This window comes from Typopeltis vanoorti, chromosome 6 (genome assembly GCF_054136105.1).
Source record: "Typopeltis vanoorti isolate ZY-2024b chromosome 6, IOZ_Tvanoo_1.0, whole genome shotgun sequence".
Classification (NCBI taxonomy): Eukaryota; Metazoa; Arthropoda; class Arachnida; order Uropygi; family Thelyphonidae; genus Typopeltis; species Typopeltis vanoorti.
Genome location: NC_143554.1, coordinates 83,818,627 through 83,833,003, shown reverse-complemented (window position 1 = coordinate 83,833,003; position 14,377 = coordinate 83,818,627). Strand labels below are relative to the sequence as shown.

Genomic DNA, 14,377 nt, shown 5'->3' with positions numbered 1-14,377 from the left:
CTGGATGAAATTTGATGAAATTTTACAGTTAAGATATATATTAAAGTTTTAATTTCAATTGATTAGTGTTGTGACAAAATTAGAGAGAACAAAATTTGTTGTCTAGATATAAATTGCTATCTGCAGAGTGAAGCAGTATGTACATAAAATATTCTAAAATGCAGCAAAATAATTATTACGTCTCAATGACCACTTACATATGTTGTCTATATCTTTAGTAATGCTAGGTATTGTTACTGAACACTTTTAAAGAATTGTTTTCAAGAAAATCACGTTTTCGATGATTTATGAAAAAAATCCATTGAAAAATTATTGGCGAATTATTTTTTTGATCAGTTGCATTTTCTACAAATTGCCGTACAATGAATTGTTTATTTGATTAATTGCCATTTGATTAACTGTTTTCGATGAATTTTCATAGAACTCGAGAATTCTTAGGGAGGTCTTGGGCGCTTCACCCCAAATGTCGCAGTACTCCAATTTTGGTTGGATCTGAGACTTATGAAGTGTTAGGAGTTGAAAGGACTAGAAGTAATGCTTAGAACAGAAAAGAACACTAAGCTTTTTAGAGGCTAAGAAGGCTATGTATGTAATATGTTTGTGCCAGAATAAGGTGGATGTGATAGTCAACCCAAGAAGAGAAAGCTGATCTTGAAAGGAAACTGGAATATTATCAAAGTAAGAGGGAGATGAGGTAGGATATTTCTTTTGGATAATGAGCCAGGCTTCAGTTTTTTTGGCATTGAAATTTACCAAGTTGTCTTCACTTCATTTGAGGATGTTGAGGAGATCAGTGTTTAAGTCACTGGTTATAAGATTATGAGGTGTTTAACATTAGAGTACTGCAGGGTTTCTTGAATGAGGAAGAGGAATGAAGAGTACTGTTGTTGGCAAAGCTGTGAATAGGATTTTAAAGGAGGTCATTGATATATATTAGGAAGAGTGTGGGTCAGAGCACAGAAACCAGGGGCAGTCCAGCATCGATGGAGAAATCCGATGAAAGAAAGCAACCCACCATGACATGCAATGAACAACCAGCAAGGAATCTGGCAATCCGATCACAGTGTAGAAGAGAGGCCATAAGATGGCAGCTTGTTCAGGAAGCTTCACTGCCAGACACAATCAAATGCTTTGGAAATATTAAGAGCAATAACATGGGTTTCTCTAAATCTTTCCATGGCACGTGTCCAAAGTTGGGTGATATTAGCTAGGAGGTCATCTGTAGAACGAGAATACAGAATCCATATTGATGATTGCTAATTAACTGTTGAGTCCCCAGGTAATGAAGAAGCTGGCTATTGATAACCTTCTCTATCACTGTTGAGAGTATTGAGGTGAAACAATGGGTTAGTATTTGGAATGCTGACTTTTATCCCCCCATGTTTGGGTACAAGCTGGATATAGGCTTGCTTCCATGCTGCTGGATAGATGCCAGCAGAATACGATAGTCCATATAGATGATACTGGATGGGTATCAGTTCTAAAGCTCACGTGGAGGAATACCATCTGGACTAAGAGCCTTATTAGTATCAAAATTAATCAGCGTTTTCCTGATGTCCTTTTGGCAAAAGCTCAGAGGAGGCATGTAGTGGGCAGTTGTGGTAATTCAGGAGGTGATTTGCTTTTGGTATTTTTCTGGTATTCTGGTTGGTAGATTGACTATTTCTATTGAGCTGTAGTTGGAGGGGGGAAAAAACTGATGCCAAGAGTTCTGTCATTTCCTTGGGTGGGGTTGCCATGGTGCCATCAGTATGCAAGAGCAGTGGGAACAGGAAAGAACAGAAGTTATGTTCAGCAGCCTTTGCAAAGGACCAGATGGCTTGACTGCCACTTGAGCAGGAGGAAAGGAAAGTTTATTGCATTTCATTCTTATGAATGTTTAGGAATCAATGATGAGTTTTTTACACTTATATAATCCATAATCTTTTTTTTTTTTTTTTTTTTTTGCTGGCTACATGTTGAAAGAACTCCCTAGGATTCTTTTTGGCTTCATTAGCTAACTGCTGTTCAGGCTTCACTTTTGCTATCCTTAACAACCAAGTCATCCTCCTTGCCTGTTCTTTGTAATCCTCATGGAATTGATTATTATCACTCCTCTTATGCTTCCTCTCTATTGCATGCTTAATCTCTTCATTCATCCATTTTACACCTACCTTATTTAATTTTATGATCCTTGGAATACATTTAGACATTGCTTCTACTAGACAGTTCTTGAATATCCCCCAAGCTGAATTGATCTCCTTTCCAGCTAACTCCTCATTCCATGCTACACCTGCAAGCTGTCTCTTGAGCTCCTCATAATTGCCAGCCTTGTAGTTCCACGTTTACCCTTTCCTCACACCACTGGCAACTACCCAGACAATCACTACGTTGCCATTCTCACCAACTGGGGGTGATTTGACACCTCCTTTATAATTACCATATTTTTCACCTTATAAGTGTGCTTTTTTGATAATGTTTCTGAAAATGAGTATGTGTCCTATAAGCCGAATGCATCTTATAAACCTGTGTATCTTACGGTGCATCTTTATACACTTATGTGTTTTTTATGTATGTGCAGTTACAGTGCTTCATTGCTTGTCAGTAATGCATGAGCATTTTGAATAGTTGCACAGTCGTTAACAGTCATGTATTGAAACTAGTAAGTACGTAATCAATACATTATTATATTATACTATTATATATTAAGCATTGTGCGATTAGGTATGCGAAAAAGAATCTGAGTGGCATTTTGGGCTTTTGCCTACAGAAAAAATGGTATGAACTTGGAGGAAACAAGAGGCAGCAATTAATAGAAGCAGATTCTAAAAAAACAGTCTCTGCAGAAAACTGGCGAAATAGAAAATGAATTAAAAACTTGGATAATGGATCAAAGAGAATTGGGTTGCTGTGTATCTACAAAAATGATTATTCAACGAGCAAAATCATTGACAACAGAAAGAAATATTGATTTTGGAGGATTGCCATCATGGTGCTTTAGTTGTGCACTATGATGTGTGCATAACTTTGAATGCACTCGAACAAGACTATTGACTCCAAAGGTAAAAAAAAAAATTTATTATTAAAACTTCTTGTCACAAAAAATCCCACTATACTGTTTTTTTTTTTTTTCTTGCTGTGTGGATTGAAAAAAATTGCCACCTTTTTTTAATTTTTAAAAGAAAAACAATGCCTATAGAAAAACTTCCCAAAGGAGTTGACATTCATATTCATCCAAAAGGATGGATGGATGAGGAAGGGATGAAGTTATGGATAAAGAAGGTGTCTGGACATCCTGTCAGCTTACATAAGAAACCTGCTTTGTTAGTATGGGATCATTCCATAAAACTGAAACTGTTAAGAATAACCTTTGCAAAATGAACACAAAAATAGTTGTAATCACTGTTATGAGGTGAAAATGGGTCAATTGGATGCAATCTCCAAATTTTGAGGAAACTACAGGTTGGAGGAAAAGAAAGGCACAATTTCATAGGTGTGTAAATGGGTAAAGAGTTCATGGAATGAAGTGAAACCTGAAATGTGATTATAACATATTTTCAAAAGTGTGGCATTAGTAATTGATTAGTAATTAGTGAATTACTAATCAGTTGCTAATTAATAAATTGAATGAATTAGTAATTCTCTTGATGATACTACAGAGTATGACTTATTATTTCAAGACAGCGATGACTCGATTTCTGATGAAGAATCAGGTTGAGAAAATTTTGAGAGTGAAGATGAATAAAAATTTGAAAAGAAAATTAATGAAATTTATAAAAATTTTGTTTATATGATTATATATATATATTATTATTATTATATGTTAGATTTTTTTAATGATCTGATTTTTTAAGAATAATTTTTTTATCTAATAAATGGATAATACATGCATTAAAATTGAAAATAAAAAATTAATATTTACATGAAAAATTTGATGCATAATTTGTGTGTCATACTGCAAAGAATATTTTTTTTCCAAAAATTCAACATGAGAAATGTGATACATTCAATACAACAGTGCGTCTTATAACACAAAAAATATGGTACACCCTCTGATAAGATGATCAAATCCAAGACCTGCAATCCTCAAGTGCCCTGTGTTACATACTCTCATACCTGAGGTAGTTGTCCCTCCAAAACTCACTCATTTTCTTGACTTCCAGTTGCTATCTCACCATTCCAGTATAATGTTGTTTTCCATATCTCCTACAACCTGTGGTATACTTTTATTTTATATAATCATTAAAAAAACAATTATCTTAAATATTAATTATTTATTAATTTCTTTCATTTCCTAGCTCGCGACAACAATGTATTTTAATAGGTGATCCACCGAATGTTCGTTACTTGTATTCCATTCCTATCTGTTTGTAACACTGAAGATGTACTATTAGTTTTAGTATGAAATATCTGTACCTTATTTATTAATTAAAAGTTATTACTGTGGACTTATGTGTTCTTTAATAATTATACTATGCCACAGGTACCTCTAAAAATAAAAATGTATTCCTATTACTGTTAGGTAGCCTCTGAAATTTTGGTCTTCCGTTTTTGATCTATCATTATAGCTACACCACAGCTTGTTCTTTTATTCTGTTCTACCCCCACTATATATCATCACATAATATGTGATTTCAATAGTTTCTTTTAATTTTTTTCTTAGTTTCAGTTGATACTACTATATTTATTTATTTTTTTCTTTAAACTGTTTATTGAGTTCTGTTTCTTTCCTACCTAAGCCCCTAGCGTTTCCTGTGGAGACGTTTAATTTATCTGTTGTTCAAATCATTTTGTTCTTTTTCTTGCTGTTATTGTTTCTAGAAATTCGTCCTGTTTTCTTTTGAATGTTTCTGAGTTTATCAGTGTTTTACCAAAAGAGGTTATCATCATCTTATTCAACTCCCAACCTGGAGGACTTGGGTATCTCTTTTAGTCTGGCACCTCTCCCTTTCTGTCTAGCTAGGGCGGCCCTGCTGGTTGCAATACTATTACCACCTGCATAGCTCTCAGGGTCATTGGTACATGCAAGCCCTTCATCATAACAAGGCGGAGATACTATCAAGGAGATGTACTAATGCATCATTGATTTACAGCCTCTCAGTGGGGATGTTACATAAAATATAACAATGATCTGTATTTTAACTTTTATACATATATAATTTAACTTTTGTACACTTAGAAAAGACATGCAAGTTGCCAAGAACTGTTTGATATGCATACAATTATATGGTGTTGAAGGAAACATTTTATAGAGTAACATAAAGTCAGTATTTTAAGTTGTAAGTCTGAGTAAAATTGTGAAGGAGATGCAGGAAGGTTTTGCATGATGTAAAATGTAAAATTGCATGACGTGATGAGGGTACACCCTATTTCTGCTGTTATTTATCATCTTTATTGATGGATCACATAAGAACACACAAGATCACGAAAGTGACACTATGCCTGATATTAAGATATTCAACTGTGCTCTTTATTACATAATATAACATTATGCAAATAATGTTATGCTATGTAATAAATCTGGTGCAGGTCTTCGGGACATTTGAACTAAATTGCTGTAACAAACTTTGTATGAAAAAAAAAAATAGCAATAAGGCAAAATGTAGAAATGGCAAAGAAATTAAAATATTAACTGCATTCTAAATGGTTAGAACAAGCAAAGCAATCGTTTTAGCTATTTAGGCACTTTTTTTTTTTATAGCTAAATTGGCAAGTTAAATATTGAAGGGGGGGGGGGAAGCAGAACTGAGATGGTTGAGAGCCAATTATATGAATTTTACGAACTAGTATACTTAACAGTGTTTTAACAAATTTTATGGCTCTGAGAGTTATGTTAGAAATAACATTGATCAAGGACTGATGACTACAGATATGAGAGTTCTGAAAAAAATTAATTGGAGGAATGAACAGATGGTATCAGTAGCAGAATCATATTAAAATTTGAAGATGTTAGAAAGGAACTTGACTTCGTTAGCAATCTGTGTGTGAACAGAACTAATTTAAGGTGATATGGACACTTAACTGAATAGAAAAGGCTAGCAAAACAATTGTCTGGCATGAGGATATCAGATAAAAGACCCAGAGACCTTGGTGGATCAAGGGTGTTAGTAGTACCTTTGAAGACTGAAATGTTAGAGCCTGTAATAAAAGGACAATTGTTTATAGGAAGCTAGTAATAACGTCAAGTTGATTATGTTGAGCTAAATGTATACTGCTTGTTTCCAATTTTCCATACAGTGAGGTTATTTTATCTTATTTGGCTATTTTAACATCCACATTACCAACTGGCTTCCCTTCTCCTACTGCACAGACCAGGTGGGTGGAGATGCTGAGACATTTGCCATCACAAATGACCTTACGTAAATTGTTCACATGCCCACCATTACCAAATAACCCTAACCACTCTCCGGATATTCTGGACTTCTTCCTTACTTTTCCTCATAGTGTGAAGGTTGTATCCCCTTTAGGTAATTCTGATCACAACTTTGTGCTCATCTCTTCTCCCACTGGGAAACACTGACACAGCCATTCCTCATCCAAGAGTTGTCTAGCATTATAAGAATGCTAAGTGGGATGACTTGCAAGATTTTTATCCCCCATTCCCTTGGTCGGATTGTTGTTTTGTCTTCATCTCTTTTGACCAGACATATGCATTGAATGCATCACTGAAGTAATCTTTTCTGGAATAGAAGCGTATATTCCCCATTCCATTCTAAATTCCCATCCTCTAAGTAAGTCTTGGAGAACCAAGGCTTATTTAGAGGATGTACAAATGAAGAACCAAGCATACTGCAAGTGGCTATCATCAAGAACTCCTACCTTCTCACACTAGTTACACCAACTTACAACTGCAAGAAAATCATCAATGCATTAAAAACTGATTTCATAGTGCCAAAACGCAGGAAACTTGTGTTGTGTTCATATGGCAGCACAATGCATTTTGATCTCCTGCCAAAGCAGTTGGCCACAATTTTTGTCCACTATGCTCCCACTACTGCACCTATCTGGGTGCAGTAGTGGCTCCCACCATTCTCCTGGCATCATACTTTTTTCCTCAAATGCTTGCATAGATGACTTTGGTAAAGGTGCACCTAATGCTCAATACCTCCTCTTACCTTTCACCAGAAAGTGATCATAAAAATTCTGCCTAAATTAGATAACCAAAAATCCCTTGGCACTGATATCATTCATCCAGTTGCCCTGAAGATTTCCACACCAGAGCTGGCTCCTATTCTCTGCAGCCTTTTTATGTTCTCTTACTTCATTGGCATCTACCCTACATCATGGAAATTAGCTCATGTACATCCCCCCCCCCCAAAAAAGGTGACAAATCTTTACCATACTATAAAATTACTGCCCAATCTCTCTCTCTCTCTCTCTCTCTCCTCAGTTCTCCAATAATTGTTCTGATTCTCCTAGATTCCACTCCATATACTACTGTCTGGTAGTATATAATAGAGTGGACTGGTTTGTCACCATCCCTATCAATGCTACTAGCTTCATATCCATTTCCATTTGCTTCAACTTTATAATAGTTTTTCATGTATTATTCTGTTAGTTGTCTTTGCAAAGTCTAGCAGTATCATGGTGTAGCCATTTCCTTTATTCAATTCCACTGTTACTTTATCATGAAATGTGAATAACTTGTTAAGACAGGACCTACCCTTTACAACCTTGCTATAGGTATCATATCCCTATCTACCCACTGTTGGATTTTACCTTTAACAACTTTTCCAATACTTTAATAATCACTCCTTGGATATTAATTGGTCTGTAGTTTGCGACTTCTGTCTTGGAGCCACCTTTATGTAATGGAATTATCGTATCCTCTTTCCACTCCCTTGGAATTTTTGTCAGAGGTAAGACTTAGATTGAACAGCTTAATCAGAGCCAGTGCCAATTCTCTTGCACATTCACACAGCATAAGGGCTGACATGCTATCCAGTCCTACTGCTGTAATCACATTGATATTTTTCAGTATGCTGAACACCTCCTGTTCTACATCTACCTCAATTTTGACATGCATCTCTGTCACATCAGCAACTAAAATCTCCACCTGGATGATTATACCTTTGCAAAATGATCACTCAGCAACCAAACAATTTCTATTCCTCTCTGTCATCTTCCTACCATTAGCATTGATTAAAAGTCATCCTACCATAGTTATTTTTCCTATTACTTGTTACATAACAAAAACTCTTGGATTTACTTTAGCCTGCTTCGGTAATTTTCTCATAATCTGATTTGGCCTTTCTTACCATACTAGTCATCCTTCTTGCTTTTACTTTATATACTGCTCCTGAGTGACCTTCTTTATATTCCCTCCACACTGATTTCCTTTTTTTGCATCTCTTGCTTTATATTTCTACTCATCCATTTAATCCCCACTTGTTTTATCTTCCTGACCTTGGGTATCAGGACCTTGGGTTTAAGCAGTATCAGTCTGATACTGCTTAAACAATCTCTGACCACTTCCCTTGCACTACTGACATTCTTTCCTTGTAACTTCTCAAGTCATGGCACCGCTCCAAGATGCTTTTTGAGTCTGACGTAATTACCAGCTTTATAGTTCAACATATTCTCTTTCTTGATAGAGAATTCCACATGTTTAGCAACTTCCCAGAAGAGTACTACATGGTCACTCTTTCTGACTTTGGTTATGGATATATCTTTTGATGATGCTACCAGATCTGACACTCTCTAACCTCTGGTCCCCTCTATAATATGTTATTTCACATAATTATCCCCAAATATATCTGAGGCTATGAGATATGTGATGAGATGGAAAGCTATAATAATGATGAGTTGCAACAGTCAGATGCATGAGAAGTATATACGAGGGTGGTCTGAAAAGTTCTCTGCCTAACAATGAAAAAAGGAATTTATAATTTCAAAATTATTTTTATTTTTCAACATAATCTCCCTTAAGACTAATACATTTATTCCAGTGCTGCTCCAGCACCATTATATGGTCCCTGTAGTGGTTCTCAGTAACATCTGCAAAATACCCCTCTACAGCTGCAATCACCTCTTGATTTGAAGAAAAATGCTGACCAGCGAGGAAGAGTTTTAGTTTCGGGAAGAGATAGAAGTCAGAAGCCAAATCTGGGGAATACGGTGGATATTCCAACAATTCATAGTGCAGATCCCTTAATTTTCCCATTGTCAAAACACTTTTGTGGGCAGGTGCATTGTCCTGATGAAAGATGATTTTTCTTCTGTAAACTGGGTCTTTTCTCACAAATTTTTTCGTCTAGTCTGGTTAAAAGATCGGAATAATATTCCCCGGTTATTGTTTTATCCTTTTCAAGATAATTAATAAACAAAATGCCTTTAGCATCCCAAAACACTGATGCCATGACCGTCCTGCTGATGGAACTGACTTTGTCTTCTTTGGCACTGAACAACCCGGCTTCTGTCCACTGTTTTGACTGCTGTTTGGATTCTGATGCGTAATGGTGAATCCAAGTCTCATCCATAGTAATAAATCAATGCACAAAATCAGTTTTATTCTTGTTAAAATGCTCCAAGCACTGTTCAGAGATTTTCATGTGAGTGCGTTTTTGATATGCTGTGAGCAAGCTCGGCACTCATATTGTGCAAAGCTTTTTCATTTGCAATTCATGCAAAATATATTCTGCACGTTCTTTTGAAATGCCTATAGTCTCAGCAATTTCATGCACTTTCACTTGCTGGTCATCCAATACCATATCGTTCACTTGATCAATGATTTCTGGTGGTGTTACACTTTTTGGACGTCCTTCACTTGGATCATCGTCATGGTACAGTCCCGTTTAAACTTGGCAGCCCATTTCTTAATTGTCAGAAATGAAGGGGAAGACTGTCCATAAACTTTTATGAACTTCAAATATATTTCTTTTGGCATTAAACCTTCTTTTACAAAGAATTTTATAACCGCACGATACTCAATTTTATCCATTTCATGGGATACAGACAACACTTTTGCTTCAGACAGGCTGTATAAAACAAACTACTTGATAGAATGACTTGCAATTTCACATGGATGCTTATGACAGATGTATTAACTTAAAAAAAAAGAAATCTCTTGCTGATAGTGTTGGCATCTATGGTCACGGCCAAGAACTTTTCAGACCACCCTCGTGTGTGTATATATATATGTGTAGAAAGTATTTTACCTTGGGTATAATAAATGTTAAAGATACCAAGCTATTTTAAAACTGGTTTTACTCCATTTCCCAAGTAAGCAAACAGACAAATAAGTCAAGTTTGCACCTGCACATAATGCAAGTCTAGCTGACCCTGCAGGTAGTGCAAGACTAAGGTAACTCATGGTAAAAGTAGAATAAGCTCTGATCACTAATCTTAATATTTACCCATAATGCAAAGCACATCTCCTGGAAGAGATGCATGATGCTTTGTATTAAAGGCAACATCTTTTCCAGGAGATGCGCTTTGCGTTATGGGTGAATATTAAGATTAGTGATCAGAGCTTATTCTACTTTTACCATGAGTTATCTTGGTCTTGCACTACCTGCAGGGTCAGCTAGACTTGCATTATGTGCAGGTGCAAACTTGACTTATTTGTCTATTTGCTTACTTGGGAAATGGAGTAAAACCAGGTTTAAAATAGCTTGGTATCTTTAACATATATATATAGAAAGTTTTTTTTTTTTATACCTTAGGTATGTTATATATTAAAGATACCAAGCAATTTTAAATAAAACTTGGTTTTAATCCTATTTCTCAAGTAAGCAAACAGACAAGTGTCAAGTTTGCGCCTGCATGTAGTGCAAGTCCAGGCAACTCGTGGTAAAGGTGGAATTAAGCTTTGATCACTATCCTTGGTATTTACCCTTAATACAAAGCACATCCCCTAGCGGAGATGTATGATGCTATACATTAAAGGCAGGGTCCACTACCCAGACTGGTTTCAACCTTTATTGAGGTCTCATCAGTGGGAGCCAAAAAAAAAAAAAACTTCCTACATCTCTCTCTCTCATCCTGAGATTTTTAATTAATAAGGTCAAAGCACCTTGTGGCAACTTGTTTAGGTGAAATTTATGAAAGGGGAACCCCCCTTTTGAGTCTTCAAAATTCGAGTCATCAGAATTCAAAAGGAGAACCGCCTACCAGTCTGGAACTCAGAGGGGGGGGGGACATAGGTACCAGGTTGGCGGAACCCCCTTTTGAGTCTTCAAAATTCAAGTCATCAGAATTCAAGGAGAACTAGCCTACCAGTCCAGCACTCGGGGAAGGCTCCCTTTTGAAGATTCGACACAGGGGCTACCCTGACGTCAAGTCTTCAAAATTCGAGTAATCAGAATTCAAGGAGAACTGGCATACTAGTCTGGAACACGGGAGGTTGGGGGGGGTGCAGAGCCCCTGGTGTGTGTGTGTGGGGGTGTGTATATATAAAGCAGTTTAGAAAATTGATGCATAGTAAGGATAGAAAGTGCAGGGAGAGAAGATTGGTCAATCAAGCCAAAGGAAATTCTGTTATGAGAAGAGGAAGAATAATTATTGACAGTGACACTGGTGGATAATGGGGGTTGGCAAAAGGATCATTGTAGAGAATGTAATGGAAAAAATTAATGAAATACAATGAAGCAAATTTTGTTCATAATAGGAGCTGATTGTATCTTTTCATGATTGTTGAATTAGTCATGTAAATAGGGAGGATCCAAAAGGAATGAAAGATGGTGAAATGATGCCATTGCTAGGAATATAATTCAAAATTGGTTTCATAAATGTACATTTCTCTAACCAGTCAGCACAAATTTTTAAAGGGTAGGTCTTGTTTAGCAGTCTATGTGCATTTTATAACCAATTGGTGAATGTGCTGGATAAGAAAGCCTGCAACAAGTTCAGTGAGAATTACCATATAACTTGGACTCGTGCATGCACACGCACATAAATAAACACACACACACACACACACACACACACACACACACACACACACACACACACACACATATATGACAGTGTTCTTGAGCATTGACAAAGGCAGATTGTTGCAAGGCAGGGCAGATTGGTGTACAAAATGGAGATGGATAATAAATTTGTCATATGGATAGGAGATTGGCTCTCTGAATGATAGCATCAAGTTGTATATGAATAGATAGCAGAGCCCGTCTAAATAGTAGGAACCAGTGATATGCTGTAGATGTCTTTTTTGGAACCCCCCCCCCAGTCTTTAACCTATTTGTTAAATGATATTTCATGTGAATTAAGTTGGGAAGACTTATAACGATTGATGGTGATATCAACTTCCTTCAAGAATATTTAGGTTTTAGGACAAATGAATGAGAGCAGATTTAATGTCAAGTGCAGTGTCAGGAAAGGAATGAGATTCAGAAGCTGAGGAGGATGGCAAATTCAGAGGACAAGTGTTGTGGAAACTACACAGTGCAGTGTATTACTGCTGCAATCAGGAAAATACTGAAAGTAAAGATAAGGTAGGCTGTACCACTTTATAAGTTATCAACCATGCATGTACTCTTTGTATATTTTGTTGCCATTGTGATTAAGAAACAATAAGTCTCCAGAGATGAGTGACAAGACAAATTTATGGAATGTTGGTTGTTGAGAGAGGCTAAGCATGTTGCAGATTTAGTGGACAGATAGTGGGAACCAGTGTAATATAGCAGAAATTAGGCATTAGTGAGGAGACATTACTAGATTTATTTAGATGGGATTATACATAGTGAAGAAGGGGGGTGATGAGCCTGTTTTTTTATACAGGAATGAAGTGGAAAGTTTTTGCGGAAATATGTTGCAAGTGCTGATCTGTGTGTATGTGTGGGTGAAAGTTTAAGGTTCAGTAATGTTGTGGTTGAGTGAGCTCCCATAATGAGTTGGTTGCCTTTATAGAGATTTATTATAATAATAAAACAATATTTTTATTTGACAACACTAAGCTTAATTTTTTTCTGTATGTCTTCAAGGTTTGTAAAAGTAGCACTGACAGAACTGTCTTCACAAACCTAGGTAATCAACAGAGTGCTCGTTTCAAATGGAATTCAAGCATCCACAGTCTACAGTTAATTTATACTCACACTGAAAAATCCAAGTAAGAAAATCTGAGAAAGCTAGCCTAATTTTTTTTATCTGCAATATTTCATATTTTCTGTATTATTTAAGAATGTCATGATCCTTTATAAGTGTATTTTAATGTAAAATCTGATGTGATTCTAGTCTCTTCTGAAATTTTTTGAGGTCTGTCCCATTTATGTGGAAACATTCTGATAATTATACAAGACGTGCTCTCAGCAGTTGTACTCAACTAGAAAATAATGGACTTACTAATTAAGGAACTGTATTCTTAGTATTATGCAGCATCACAGGATATCAAATAAAAATGCTAAAAATATACTGTATAATCATTGCTGGTATAAGGAAGAGTGGCAGTTTTGAGTCACCTGCCTTGTTTCAGACTGGCAGTTTTGAGTCACCTGCCTTGTGCCAGACTGGCAGAGACTTGCCTACCTCTTCCAGTTACTGGTCAACTGGGGGAAAGGCAGCAGGGAGAAATAATAATTGAATAATTGCCTTAGTGCAGAAATTGTCTCAGCAGTACATATAATTATTGGTATGAAAAATTTATTTGGTAATTGCACATGCATAAGGAATTAGTTTTCTGCATTCCCATTCCGTGGAAACTATAATCTTAGTAGTGAGCATTGTCATTTAGAATTCCTGCACATGGAGGAACTGGATTCATATTCCTCTATGGATCTGAATTTTGAGTTCTTTAGTGATTAATATACATAACTATATATAAGTAATAATTTTTTTATGTTATTCCCATCCACGAAAGGTTATTTGCAAACCTATAGTACATTGTGTACCGTTGGTGGGCTAATGATTTTTTTGTTCTATTTTTCATCATCATCATCATCATGCGTATCAAGGATTTAGGCCTAGCATGGCCTGTCCCATCCTTAGAAGTCATTGTTGAATCGTTTAAGAGGACTCCTAGTTTTCTTTTTCCTAATGGCTTGTACTTTAAGGCTTGTTTTGGTAATCTTTCTGTTTTCATTCTTTGAACGTGTTCCATCCATTTATGTTTATATTTTTTAATTTTTTCTATTACTGGATCTTGGTTTAATTCCTTCATAATTTTCTTCATTTCTTTTGTGATCAAATAGGGTATACTTTGCAGTTTTTCTCATAAACTTCATTTCTGCTGTTGTTAATTTTTGTTTGTCTTTTTGTTTTATTGTCCAGATTTCGCTTCCATACATTAAGACTGGTAGGGCTAATGTATTGTATATTTTTAGTCTGGTGTGTTTTTGAAATAGGTTTGGTTTAAATATAGACTTAATTACACCTGTTATTTTTAAATATTTTGCAATTTTTACGTTTATATCTTTTTCATTTTCATATGTGATCATACATCCTAGGTAGTTAAACG

At 35.9% G+C, this 14,377-nt stretch overlaps 1 protein-coding gene across 2 annotated transcripts in view; it reads left to right on the top strand.

Moving 5' to 3' along the window:
- The window catches only part of LOC150105644 (cation-dependent mannose-6-phosphate receptor-like), a 179,358-nt gene that overhangs the window by 88,308 nt on the left and 76,673 nt on the right, over window positions 1-14,377 (top strand). For both annotated transcript variants that reach the window (XM_090394969.1, XM_090394968.1), the window contains exon 3: window positions 12,909-13,033. In XM_090394969.1, the coding sequence (XP_090251095.1) occupies window positions 12,909-13,033 (125 nt within the window). The remainder of the gene's footprint in view (window positions 1-12,908; window positions 13,034-14,377) is intronic.